The 13,328-nt window shown below is 53.7% G+C and overlaps 5 protein-coding genes and 1 non-coding gene across 6 annotated transcripts; 1 reads left to right on the forward strand and 5 right to left on the reverse strand.

Annotated features, from left to right (window-relative positions):
* Nucleotides 1-2,178: 2,178 nt before the first annotated feature.
* Nucleotides 2,179-4,521, reverse strand: BDP81DRAFT_331424 (alpha-L-fucosidase; the record flags this gene model as incomplete). Its single annotated transcript, XM_060585503.1, has 1 exon — nt 2,179-4,521. One exon carries the CDS (start codon nt 4,519-4,521, stop codon nt 2,179-2,181), a length of 2,343 nt encoding a protein of 780 aa, XP_060439828.1.
* Nucleotides 4,522-4,625: 104 nt separating this feature from the next.
* Nucleotides 4,626-5,516, reverse strand: BDP81DRAFT_117894 (uncharacterized protein). The gene has a single exon (XM_060581564.1). It carries the CDS (start codon nt 5,198-5,200, stop codon nt 4,730-4,732), a length of 471 nt encoding a protein of 156 aa, XP_060439829.1. The 5' UTR covers nt 5,201-5,516; the 3' UTR covers nt 4,626-4,729.
* On the forward strand, nt 5,404-7,177 carry BDP81DRAFT_454272 (sugar transporter; the record flags this gene model as incomplete). Its single annotated transcript, XM_060592922.1, has 3 exons — nt 5,404-5,615; nt 5,691-6,449; nt 6,517-7,177. 3 exons carry the CDS (start codon nt 5,404-5,406, stop codon nt 7,175-7,177), a joined length of 1,632 nt encoding a protein of 543 aa, XP_060439830.1.
* Nucleotides 7,178-7,555: 378 nt separating this feature from the next.
* On the reverse strand, nt 7,556-7,637 carry BDP81DRAFT_t327. The gene has a single exon. It is a non-coding gene; the product is annotated as a tRNA-Leu (tRNA).
* Nucleotides 7,638-7,659: 22 nt separating this feature from the next.
* On the reverse strand, nt 7,660-9,049 carry BDP81DRAFT_438903 (isoprenylcysteine carboxyl methyltransferase). Its single transcript, XM_060591359.1, has one exon. The coding sequence runs from the start codon at nt 8,874-8,876 to the stop codon at nt 8,130-8,132; it is 747 nt and encodes a 248-aa protein (XP_060439831.1). The 5' UTR covers nt 8,877-9,049; the 3' UTR covers nt 7,660-8,129.
* Nucleotides 9,050-9,382: 333 nt separating this feature from the next.
* Nucleotides 9,383-11,419, reverse strand: BDP81DRAFT_358698 (uncharacterized protein). The gene is made up of 4 exons (XM_060586367.1): nt 10,558-11,419; nt 10,484-10,492; nt 10,004-10,426; nt 9,383-9,921 (listed from the first exon to the last, which is right to left on the reverse strand). The coding sequence occupies exons 1-4, from the start codon at nt 11,140-11,142 to the stop codon at nt 9,787-9,789; spliced, it is 1,152 nt and encodes a 383-aa protein (XP_060439832.1). The 5' UTR covers nt 11,143-11,419; the 3' UTR covers nt 9,383-9,786.
* Between the last annotated feature and the right edge of the window lie 1,909 nt (nt 11,420-13,328).

A 13,328-nucleotide genomic window follows, 5' to 3' on the forward strand; every position in this document is an offset into this window, starting at 1 on the left:
TGGTCGTCGTTGTTGCTGTTGCGGGTTGCCCCCTGTCGCCCCTTGTCGTGGCAGAGCGCTAGTCTTGTTTGGGGCTGGGCTGCAACCACGGGCAACAAGAGGCGAGTGGCTGAACCTGATTATGTAATGGCTCCACCTTACCTAAGGTTGCTGCCGCAGCAGGAAGACACACAGGAGAAGACGCAGGAAGGGACTCCTGAGGTCGGGCCTGCCAATCACAGAGTTGAATGGGGGGACCTTGATGGTGGAGAGTGTGTCTTTTTTTGGCAACTGCCCTCAAGAGGAAACAGCTGCTCTCATTGCTGTGTGTACGTACCGCCACACCTGTCCACCACTTTCTATCACCATGTGAAAGATACGTACCTTTAACTTCCATGGTGTGTGCTGTCGCTGCCCCTCCTTCGTCATTTTACTCCTGCAACATCCGCTGGCAGTACGGAGCAGAGGAGTCATTTCAAGCTTCAACCACCCGCATTATTTCTTCAATCAACCTCTAGTCTTTCTTACCAGGCCATACCCAACTCCTTCGTCCATCCACCTTGGGCTCTCAAGCTCTCTCTCTCAACATGTTGACGGCGAAGCTGTCCCAATATGGCTGGCGGCGATGATCCACATTGCAGTGGGGGCATCTTGTACAATGCGCCATGCGAAAACCAACTTGACCTTGCAGTCGTTCAGATGTATAGGTGGAAGCAGTGGCAGAGCAAACCAACACACCAGAAATCATGTGTCTCACTTATTGTCCGCCTTCGTCAAATCGGACGCCCAACAGCCACTCCCGCGTCATTGTTTTCTGACCTTCTGCAAACGCGCCGTGAAACTCTGCCGGTGACTGAGCGCAGCTTCTAGACGGACTCAGCAACTCTACCTACCAATAGGCCAGACCAAAGAGACTTTGACCCCCAATCCCAATCCCATCCTCGGATGACGACGGGTCGACGGCTGCGAGCAGGGCCGCTCCCGGCCTGACTTGATCACTGTATCAGGGTCATCCCAAGTTTCGGTTCATGCAATGCACTGATCCTTCTCGGCCCACCACTGGCACCAATTCCCTTTTGCTGGGCTGCCCACCTGGTCGGTGCTTGCTGCTGCTTGTTTTCGCAGGCTCGCTGGGCTGGGCCCTCTGGTCTCTGCACGGCATTGGACACCGACTTGTTGGACAGGCTCTGAGGTTGCTTTGCACTGGCGCAGCCGCGTTGGCGCCGATCGAAGCTGCGATGCCGAATGTCCTAGCCTCTCGGAGAGAAAAGAGCAAGTCACATCACTCGCGGGAGGCAGCAGAAAGGTTCGGATGCCATGTTTCAGACGCCAAAGCGCCAAGGTCCAGTGTCCCATCCGCATGACACTGGGAATCCATTGGTCTCATGCCCACCACCAACTCTGCAGAGTCAAGAAGGTCGCCAATCTACTTACCCAAATCCTAGGTCATCCGCTCATGCAGTTGACCTTACAAAAATTACCGATTCACTAGTTCCGAGTTGCACTAGTCCAACGGATACGCACGCGGGAGATCCTCCCCAACGAGCAGGGAGCTCCGTTCCAGCGCTCCGCGCATCTTCCGTCGCCAATTTCTGCCCGGCCGGCGATCGTCACACCCGTCGCAGATACAAGTCGACGCCTCCGTCCTCATGTCGCTTCCGATACAACCGTCCAATCGATATCGACATGACGGACCGGACGGCCGGTGCAAATGCAACCTCTCGGCGGACCCTGATCTATTCATCCAAAGATCCATCTCTCGCCGATACCACGGCCCTTTGACCGAAAAAGGCTTCCAGCTTCATAAGTCTCCAATGTTTCACGCCAACCGCTCGGAAGTGGCGGTCATAGTGCCGACCTCGGGCCATTTGCGCCCTGCAGTCAACGTCCGTTCGCCGCGGCACTGAAATCTCGGTCGCCAATTAAACGTGGGAAATGAAGGGTCCATGTGTTGCTGCTGTTTTTCAATCTTTGATTTTCACCCGAATTCTCGTCAAGGCCCGACTTCGCAAATCTTACCGGGCAAACGTCCGTATTCTGAGAGCACAACGAAGTCATCTTGTGTATCTGCATTTCCCTCAACTCGAGATTGAGCTAATGATGAGACGATCACCCGTAGAAATATGAGCAACCTCAAAGCTTCGAAGCCCTACCGTCCATTAACGAGAGTGGCTGCGATCATCAATAGTTCTAGCCTTTTTATGCTTGGAGCTCTATGTATTGCTTGGACAATGGCGCACCGCCACGCACAATAGTCCGAGAACCATCGGGGAAAACAATTTGAGCCTCAGCATTTTCAGCACTAGGGTATTCCACCAATACCGGATCTGTGATACTGCCGTTCCGCCATTTCAACGTCACAAGCCATCCTCCCTTGGTTCGGGCCCGTGAAAGCTCACCATCGGGCCAGCTTGTAGGACGTGACGGGAGTAGTCGAATCTCGACCACATGCGTCTCTGTGGTATCTTGCAAGACGCTGGACTGAACCAAACACTCGAGGATGCCAGTACACCCACCAAAATTGCCGTCAATCTGGAACGGCGGGTGATTATCAAGCATGTTCGCCAACGTCGAGCTCTTGAGCAACATATCCATGTGCTGGCCGCAGCCTTCGGCATCCAGGAGTCGAGCATGGAGATTGAGCAACCAAGCCCTGCTCCAACCCGTGTGTCCGCCTCCATTCGCTGCTCTTCGCTCCAACACTCTTTTCGCAGCAGCAGCCAGCTCTGGAGATCTCGAAGGGCTGATGCTTTCTCCCGGGTACAGTCCAAACAAGTGGGAGACATGCCGATGGCCCGGCTCCAGCTCTTTGTAGTCCTTTACTCCCCACTCTTGAATCAAGCCGTCGGCGTTGATAGACAACTCGGGCACCTTGCCGAGGGCCCCCTCCACCTTGGTTCGCAACTGGCTATCAACGTGCAGTTTATCAGTGCTCCAAAGATATTTCTCAAATGCTATTCGAACAATGGTCATGTCGATGGCGGAACCTTCGCAAAGGATACCAGCATCGCCCGAATCAGAGATGAACGTATTCTCGGGTGATAGCGATGGGTTCGTGACCAAGTATTTGCCGCAAGCTGACGGCGTTAGGAAGTCGAGAAGAAAAACAACACAGCCCTCCAAGACAGCCGCCGCTCGTTTGTGAAGGGCCTCATCGTACTGATACTGCAAAATCTCAAACACGTCGATACAAACCCAGACGCCTCCGAGAGGCCAGATAGTAGAGGGCATCCATCGGTCTTGAGGATCTGTATCTGCCCAGATATCCGTGTTGTGATGCGCACACCATCCGTCACAGCCATACATGGCCTTTGCCGTCTTCTTTCCCCGCTCCGCCATCCGCTCTAGCAAATCGAGCATCGGAACGGAACATTCGGTCAAGTTACACGGTCCGGCCGGCCAATAGTTCATCTGCAGGTTGATGTTGATGGTATACTTGCATCCCCACGGTGGAGCGAAAGAAGGGTTCCAGATGCCTTGCAGCGTTGCGGGCAGCGCCTTCACAGAGTCTCGGCTTGACGAGATGAGCAGATACCTACCATAATTATGGTATAGAGCAACCAGTCCAGGGTCTCGGTTTTGTTTGATTCGCTCATCTGTCGGGAGATGATTGGCATCGGGCCACATCCGAAGTATCGTTCTCCCAAAGAGGTTCCGGTAGTCCATCTGATGACGCTCAACCAGTGTGGTCCACGGACTCTTCAACGCCTCGAGGACATCACGCATAGCGGCTTCTTCGGGTTCATTATCTCGATAGGTCGTTTGAGCGCCAATGGCAATCGTACACGCTGAAGAGGTTACCACCACACAGTTACCGACACTCTCCACGGACCCTTCCGCATCGTCGCAGGAAACCTTGAGAACAGTAGACAATCGATTGCTGTTCTGTCCGCCTGGCGTCGCACTCAGTGTAATCTGTCCATCCTTTGCGTCGATGCTGTCCAGGAACTCGTTGGTCTCCCACTCAATCTCGCTGACTCGGTTCAGCCGAACGACAAATCGAGTAGCTTCCGATGCTGTGATCCTGAACGCCAACGCATTGTCCGGGAAGCTGGCGATGGCGACTCGACGGTAAGATGCGCCCCGACACTGGTACTCGACAGTTGTCTGCGCGGTCTCTAGACATAGGTATCGGCGGTAGTCCGTCACATCCTCAGTGGCATGGCCGAACTCGATGGTGCAAGTACCTAACGGTTCATAGTGCCGCATGCTCGCGGGCGTCGCGAAGAAGGCCTCTCTCACAAGAGACTCGGCCTCGGCGTGCTTTTCATCTCGGATCAGCTGTCGGAGTTTCCGCAAGTGGCGAAGGGCGTCTTTTGGGGTCCTGTCCTGTGGCCCGCCGTACCACACCGAGTCCTCGTTCAACTGCAAGAGCTCGGTGGAAGTTCGCCCATAGACCATGGCACCCAGCCGCCCGTTGCCGATTGGTAGAGCCTCAGACCATTCGGAGGCGGGGGACTGGTAGTGGAGACGCGAGGGAGTGGGAGATCTGCCCTCGCCGGAGCCGGAGCCGAAGCTCTCTAGACCAAGGACGGGGGGCATTTCGCCCTGGAACGACGTGCCGGTATGCCGGTGCCCGGAATAGTCCAGTTCGAGGAACGGTCTGGTCTAGTCTGGGCTCCAAGCTTCTTGGAAGAAGGGGTTGGTTGGGGGAAAGACAAAACTCTGATGAGCTGGTGATCAGAATCTGTTCTGGCCTTTGAAAGTCCCTCTTTCAGAGACGATGAGAGTCGAGCGGCCCTAGGCGACTTTAACCCCAGACAACCCACGATCGACCGGGGTAGATGCCTCGGCGTCGTATCATTTGAGGAAAATTGGCTCGGGGAGTGTGGGGTAGCCGGCCGGCCGTTCGTCTCGAGCCAATCATCACGGGTGAAAGCAGCCCGAATATGCTCATTCCGGAGGGATGTGATGGCTGGTCTGATCCAACTGCATGTCTACAGCCGCTCCGGCCAATCATCATCGGACAAAGCCGATGTGGTCTGAGCTGTTGGGTGGATCTTGGGGAAATACAGAGGTTACTCTGGACGCGAAGGAAGGCAAATCGGCAGTGAATCTGGACTGGTTCGTGCTGCAAGGAGCATCTCATGTGAACCACATGGCCAGTTGGAACGTCTGAGAGTCTGGGGATCGCATCCCTCTTCAGGGTTCGAGGCCCAGCTATCGGAAGGCCATTCCGTGTTGCACCAGAAGGGTAGCAGTGCAGGATGAAAGCAGCCATCCTGGACGTATCTCCCGCTCCCAAAGCTGAGGTTGGGGAAGCTCTATATATCCGCCAAGGCACCGCTGCAACCTGAGATCCCGCTGACCCAGAGACTCGGGCTTCTCGTTTGTTCACCAGCGTCTCCCTTTGCCTCCAGCCCGACCTGTGGAGACTTCATACGAAACAGTCTTCCTCGCCAAAGCAAGAACGCTTAGCCTACGATGGCGCCCCGAAAAGAGGTTGACCACACGGTCATCTATCACGACGATGTCGCCCAGGCGAACAAGATTGGTGTTGCCGTCGAAGAAGTTGCGGCAACTCGCATCTCGGAGGCCGACATGATGCGCAAGTCGGCCGAAGCCCTTACACTGAAGTCCAAGACTGGCTTGTACATCTTTGGCTACATGGTCGTGATGGGTTGCAATCAGGCAGGGTAAGCATACAGGCCGGGCTTATCTATGTGTTGCGTGAGCACGGGGGATGATGGCGCTGACCAGTCCGTGAATAGTTTCGGTATCGACTGGGGTGTCATCAGCGGCATCAACTCCAACGACCGTTGGCACGACTTCTATGGCTTCCCCAACGCCGGCGTCATCATCTCTACGATCAACGCTCTGATGCAAATTGGTGGCTTCCTAGGCGCTCCCTTCCTTAGCTGCGCCGACGTACTCGGCCGCCGCGGTGTCAACTTCCTCGGCAATGCGCTTGTCATCATCGCCGCTATTATGCAGGCTCTGGCCCCGAACCTGGCTTGTCTTTTCATCGGCCGTCTCGTCCTTGGATTCGGTACCGCCCTTTGCACCGCACCGCAGTACGTTGCCGAGCTCGCGCCAGTCCATCTCCGCGGCCGCCTCGTCGGTGTCTTTGGCGCGTGTTTCCAGGTCGGCTCGCTGATGATGATTGGCATCATGATGGGTTTGACGAACTGGGACAGCGACTGGCAGTGGCGGATGGCCTTCTTCATACAGGCCATCTTCCCTCTTTTCGTGTGTCTGACGATCTACTCCTTGTGCCCAGAGTCGCCTCGTTTCCTCTACATGCGCGGCAAGAAGGAGGAGGCCCGTCGCGTTGTGGCAAGGTACATGACGACCGACAACGACATCAACCATGAGATTGTCGACCTCATGATCCTGCAGATTGAGGAGTCTATCGAGACCACAAAGGCTGGTTTCCGCGCCACTTGGGATTTCCGTGTCTTCTTCACCAAGGCTGTGTGGTTCCGCACTGTTGTCCTGGCTGTCTACGCTGTCTTCCAACAGTGGAATGGGTACGCGCTGCCTCTCTGAACACCCTCGCTCTTTAATACTGTAAATACTAACACGAACCACCAACAGTGGCGGAATCATCGGATACTACCTCGCCCCCGCGCTCGACACAATCGGCATCACCTCGCAACTCGACCAGCTCGGCATCAGCCTCGGCTCGACAGCAATCTACTTCGTCTTCACCCTCTTCGGTTCCTGGATCATTGACTACTTCCGCCGTCGCACCCTCATCTTCGCCGGCCTGATCAGCATGATTTGCGCGCAGATCGCCGTCACCATCACGAGTTGGCAGTACAACCTCAGCGAGCAGAAGACGACGGCCATCCTGACGGTCGTCTGGATCTACCTCTTCCAGGTCTGCAGCGCCACCTTCATCGCGACCATGCATAACTTGTACCCCGTTGAGCTGCTCTCGCTGCCGCTGCGCGCCAAGGGCATGGGTCTATTTGCCATGTTCCAGGCCATCGCGGCCGTGGTGCACAACTATGGTATCGGTATTGGTGTCGGGAAGGTTGGGTACAAGATCTGGGCCGTGTACATTGTGTACAACTTTATCCAGATTATCATTAGCTACTACGTCTTCCCTGAGACGAGTAAGCTAAATCTGGAGGAGATTGATACCATTTTCGAGACACCGGGCGGCAAGCCTGTCAAGTTGAGCATCAAGATTGCGGATGCCAAGCAGGAGAAGAGGAAGCTGGATCGCCAGAATGGGGTGTCGCATCTTTGATGCTGGGACTGGTGGACGCGCATGATATGACGCGAGTTATGAACTCGGATTTAGGTGTTGATCTGGGAAGCGTGTTGTTGATAGTCTGTCCTTTGGTTTCAAAGGGCTCCGATATCCAATTTGATTTATTTTGCATCATGGACTTTGACGACTATGTTTGGCAAGTCAATATTCATCAACCAGGTTCTGCCAGTGCCTAACCCATGCATACCATGGCAACCCCCTCAACTTGAACCATACCTCGCCCAGTGAACGAAACCCCCACAGCCACTTCCTATCGTCACAAATGTCCGGCGACCACCCAACACCAAAAGCTCAACCTCCCCATACACCAAGGACAAAAAGACAACAGAATAACGCATCAGAGCGGTGATGAGTTGACAAGAGTGGGATTCGAACCCACGCCAATTACTTGACTAGCACCTGAAGCTAGCGCCTTAGACCGCTCGGCCATCTTGCCTTATGATTCGGTGATGATCTCGGAGCGGTCAAGTCCTCATGGACGATGCGGGTGGTGGGAGGGTGTGCCCTAGTGTGGAGCCATATGCATGCTTTTAGTGTTGTGGATTGGTTGTTGGATCCAGTTTGTTGTGGAACTCGGGGACCTTGTTGGTTGCACCTCTTGGATTCGGTGGAGATGAATGAGGTGGTTAAGAGTCGATTGAGAGGTTGCAGTGTCTTTGGGATCTTGAGAGAGATGAAGTCAATCGCTTTCATGTTCGGGGTGAAGTACATGTAGATGTAGACGAGGAGCCGTAAAGGGAGAAAGAAGATGAGACTGGTTGCACCATTGTAAACTGAGATGCCGAACGCGAAATTGACCCAAAGATAGATACGTCAAACCAAGAGATCACATTGTCAAAGCCAACAAGCAAATGTCTGAACTGAATCGTGAAGTCTACCATGGATATCAACCTTCCATCATCGCATCAAACGTCTAAGAACACAACCCTCAAAACACATACGGCACAAACCTTGCCGTCGAAGCATGCCACCTCTCCCACTTCTCCCCAAACTCATCCCTCAACATCCTCTCCTCCTCCCTCACCCGCGTCCACACACCAAACAAAAACACACAACACGCAGCAGGCCCCAGAACCCACTGTACACTCTGTAATCCATGATGCAACCCAGGCGCAACCCAGCAGCTCAGCACGCCGTCGAGCCTAGCCAGCAGCGCGACGTTGGATAGCACGAGCACCATGACGCCCGTGTAGCTCGGGTGCTGGAGGTAGCTATAAATCCCCGTCGTTTTAAGTTGATCCGGCTTCGTGAGCTGAAAGGTGAAGTTCTTTCCGAGGGAGCGGTAGGGTCCGAGACGGAGCGGGACGCCGAGGAGGAAGATTGCGGAGAGCGGGAGGAGGGTTGAGGCGGACCAGGTTGTTAGGGAGGCGCTGAGACCGTTTTCGGCGCCGTGGCGGAGGATAGAGGCGGGTATGGAGGGGAAGTAGAGGGTTAGGGCGGCAAAGTGGAGGGAGAGGAGGGCGAGGGGGAGGAGGATTACTTTTGGGGTGTGTTTGTGGGTGAGGTTCATCCAGCGGATTGAGTCTGCGTGTGTGGTTTGATGGTGATGTTGGTTGTGGTGGTGAGGGTCGTTTGGGGTTTGAGGTGGTTCGGGGTTGGGGTTTAGGAGGCCTATGTAGGTTCCGAGAGTGGAGGCCAAGATTGCGACCGAGAGTGATGCCTGGGATATAGACATCTTGGCGGTGTTGGACTTGATCTGTAGGGTGAAGATGGTAAGTCGCAGCGGTGAGGATGAAGACGAGTCGTAAGAGGAAGATCCGAGGCATCGCGAGACTATTCAATCCCGCGTGACGCTTGTGGGGTGGCAAAAGCACAGGCCAGCTATACCTAGCGGTACTTTGGTTTGGGTTCTTATCGCGTGTGCCGCAAGGTACTCCTAATATCCTGGACTGTGTCGTCGGAATTACGTCTGGTTCATGCCTCGAGATTAATCCCCGTAATTCATGCAATTGCTTTGATCTAGAGGTGGGATTAAAACTCATTGTGGTTATTGGAAGTCTAGATAAGTCAATAGGAAGGTTGTGGTGATAGGCGTTGGAGAGCGTCTAATGTTGACCTGCGACCACTTATAAGTAGTGTGGCGACTGTCGGTTTGAATCCTTCGTTGCGACGCTCACTAGACCTCAAGAACTAGTATCATTTTCTGCGACTTTCGTAGTAATCTTGAATGAAACTGCGAGAGAGGGATTTTGAGTTTTCATACTTTGTCCGGGCCTTGGGTAAACTACATGCACCTCGTGAGGTTTCCGCAAATCCGCCTCAGCATCTCATGGACAACCCCGCTGAACACCCCTCTGATACAACTCTCAGAGATATCTCATGCCAGGACATCAGCATAGCTCGACTGATAGACCCCCAACACACCAAGTTGATGAGCTGACTTGCCGAAAATAGACTAACTCAGACACGAAGAAATGACCACTGAAGCCTCGCGACTTCTGATGTGCGTGCTGGATTTGCATCTCATTAACTATCGTAGTCATGAGCTGGCCCATGCAACCCAGATCGCTCTAAAACCAAGACCTAGTCTATCTCTCACGGCCTCTACGTCTATGTCAGACAACAGTACATTACAAATTACATGACTATACCTCTCCCTCAATAACCTTGATCTCTGGGCCCTCAATCTGCTTCACCTTCCGGCCTTCCCACCATGACATGAGACCAGCAATCATAGCGACACCGCATCCCAGGCCGATGAAAGTGCCAGTAGCCCAGGACTGTAGACGTATGTCAGTTCAACTCGAGATGGGGGCTATGGGTAAGACATCTCGCCCACACGCAGGATCATGGGCAACTTACAGGTCGATCGAGGCGGTTGTATCCCCACATGAAATAACACAGCACAGCCTGCAAGAACGTATTCCAAACCATCATCCAAATCGTGAACCCCAACTTCCACAGCGGCGTCGGCGGTGCAACCTGTCCAGTAAACTTCTCAGGCGCCTTTTCGCCCTGGAGAGCCCATGCTGGCGGCCGGAACCAGCTCTTGTTCTGCGCCGCGAGCTTGAGCATCGCCGCTTGGTTCTTGAAGTTGACGGCGCGGATGTACCAGTACAGATCGCGGAAGCGCCAGGGCGCGAGACCGAAGCCCGTTACGCAGAAGAGGGCGTTGAGGATCTGACTTGAGATTTCGAGCCACTTCTTACGGGGTGAGTTGTCGTCGTCGGCGGTGGGGTGGTTCATTGCGGGCGCGGCTTTGAGGAGGAGGAAGAAGAGCATGGCCTGGGAGGTGAGTCAGTCTGGCGGCGTCATTTGAGAGATTCACTTGTTTAAACTTACTCCCCAGGCCTAAAGTCAAATTATGTTAGCATCTCAGTCTCAAAAGAAGTAAATGAGGTGAGGGTGGTACATACGACAATGTTGAGACAGTAGATGGTGATGATGAACCCTGATGGCGTGAGGAAGAACTTCCAGAAAGCCTTCAATCCATTGGCGATCGTCGTCTTCCACGGCGCCTTCTCCTCTGCAGCATGCTTTTGATACAGACTTTGTCGTCGCTGGAACTGTTGACCCCCGCTGGGCAGAATACTCTCATCATGCGTCCCCGGCCGTGCTTCATCCGAAGTCTCGTTCAGCACAGCAGGTTCATCCGTTTCCCTGATATTCTCCGACTTATTGTTAAACACATTTCTCCCACCGGCAGACTGCCCATTATTAGAAAACGTAGACGCGCGCCGGCCCGTATTAGATCGGATGAGGGCCAGGTCGCCGTGGAGTTCCTGGACGGCGTAGCGCGCCGAGTGGCCCTGCGCATTGAAGGCGATGTTGTTGCCGCCGGATTCGGGGTCGCGGAGCTCGGTGAGGTTCGGCGCCTGGGCGATTGCTGTGCCGGCGGCCTGCCACATGCCCAATTGCGGGTTCGCGTTCATGATGGAGATGGACGCGCCCCGGACGCGGCCTACGACGCCGCCATTGTCGGCGGGTGAGGGCTCGGCCATTATTGACGGAGATTGTGAGGGTGATGATGATGGGGCTCTTCCTGGCGGTTGCTGCGGTGTCGGATGTCGCGGAACGGCCTCATCAAAAGGTGGGCGGGAGGCCGGTGAGTGAGTCGGGAGTGAGATTGCGCTCTCAGCACACAATCTGCGTCTGCTCACGGAGAGGGCAGTCGAGTTGTCGCAACTGGATAATGCAGAGACGCCTCACAGATCGCGGGGAGTCGAATTGCAAACAATTGTTTATGTCAGATGAAAGAACTTTGGTCCCCTTTTCCCTTTCCCAGGAACACTCATCACCATGAAGAACCTGCAAAGAGAAATGCGCCATGCCATCACGTGGGGGCTGAGCGACAGCGAGCTTTCCGCGTATTCCAACCCGACACCCCGACGTGTTGGCCGGCCGGAACCCGCGAATAAGTCGAGTCTAGTCAAGTTCAGTCCATTGGGAAAAGTCTAATTTGCTGTCTATTGCCCCTACCAGGCTCTGAATGCAGATCCTGGGTTGGCTAAGTGGGCAATTGGGTGTGGGAAAAGCCAAGACACTGCCGTGATTAGCTAGCCCGCATATCTCGTTTTCCCCGTCCCCCCCGAATCCCCGCTGTTTTCTCGCATCCTAATCCGGCTTGGCCAGACTCGCTCTCGCTTGCAATTGAACTTTTGAAGAAGACTTGTCCCGGCAGCGCCGCTGATGCCCTGAGTCGCAGGGCCCTTTTTTCTGTGGTGATGATCTGATCAGGTGGTTGGGTGAATTTGACGCCGTGGTTCCGGCGCTAAACTTCAACGTCATGAGATAGGACTCGTGATGAGAAGCTCCTGTAACGTCAGTGAGATTTCTTTCCATCATTTGAGTTTGTTTACTCTCGGCCTCCGTCACTACATAGATTTTGAAGCACATGATACCGGCAGAAGTGAGTTTCGGTCCGCGAGCCCGGGTCAATCAAGGTTTACTTCTCCAAGTCTTTTTCTCTGCGACAGGTTACTCTCTTGCTAGCCGCCGCCATCCGGCTGTAGCTCATCTAGGTATCATGATCTTCGGAACCGGAGGAAAACACCTTTTGACACTACTTTTTGACTACCAGCATAGATACTCATTAGAACAGGAGCAAGGCCTGCCCAGTAATAAAAGACGCGATGGCATAGAAAGAAAAATCAGCTCTTTGTTCTAACGAATGACTATTGCCGCCCTTCCAACGCGTCCACATCCCGGCACACCAAGTACCAGGCTACAAAGGGCACATCTGTGTTCAGTCATTAAAGGAAGAAAACTTTTGATTGTCTACCCGCACCACTATGAATGGGCGTTTTTACCGCCATGATGACCATAATCCAGGTGAGTTGATCTAGCCATTGAACAGTTGACATACTCTTAGGAACTGGTTCAGCCCCATGCTTGCCAACTGACGACTGCCCAAGATGTTTAGAGCACTTCTTTGTCAGTACATCCCATGCTAAGACAACAATCCGTAGGTACACCGGACCAATACCACACCAGCACATGTGACACTGGCAGCATACCTTACCACTCAATAGCTATGATGAACAACACATGATTTACTGCTTTGAGTCTTTGGTAGAGCTTGAGCTTCATGTCGTCAACATAACTGCAAGGCCACTTCGGAATCCCAGGTTCCCAGCTTTAATCAAGGAAAAGGATGCGCCAGCTTTGTTTTTGGTGTTCATCTACCGCATCATGGGTGGCTGGATCTTACGAATACACTCAACATCTGTTTACTCATCTTTGTCCATTTGGCCTAACTGACTGGATCCTGATGATGCGACCTGGAGTGCTGGTATCCCTGCTATAGCCCATGGCGTAACATGAAAGACGCTGCAAAGGACTTCAGGGAAAAATATTACCGTTCTAGTTCTCGTGCACATTCGAAAGCAAAACGTTGTTAACAAGATTGAAACTACACCAAAAGTGTCCATTAGACGAGTTATGATCCCAAGCAAATCATGGGAGCCGTGAACACAGACATCAGAACAGAGGACTTTCAGCTGGAGCGCCTTGAGATTTGTGATTCGGAGAACCTTGATCATCCAGTCAATGACCAGCCCATCCGGGGTGCATCGTTTCCCTCGCTCCCAATTGAGCTTCGAGCCGAGATTTGGTGGCTTACCACTGAAAAGAGACTCATTCACTTGGACCCCACTAAGAATCATAATGCTCCGCCAACTCGCCCTCA

Source organism: Colletotrichum phormii (genome assembly GCF_030913505.1).
Source record: "Colletotrichum phormii strain CBS 102054 chromosome Unknown BDP81scaffold_27, whole genome shotgun sequence".
Lineage (NCBI taxonomy): Eukaryota > Fungi > Ascomycota > Sordariomycetes > Glomerellales > Glomerellaceae > Colletotrichum > Colletotrichum phormii.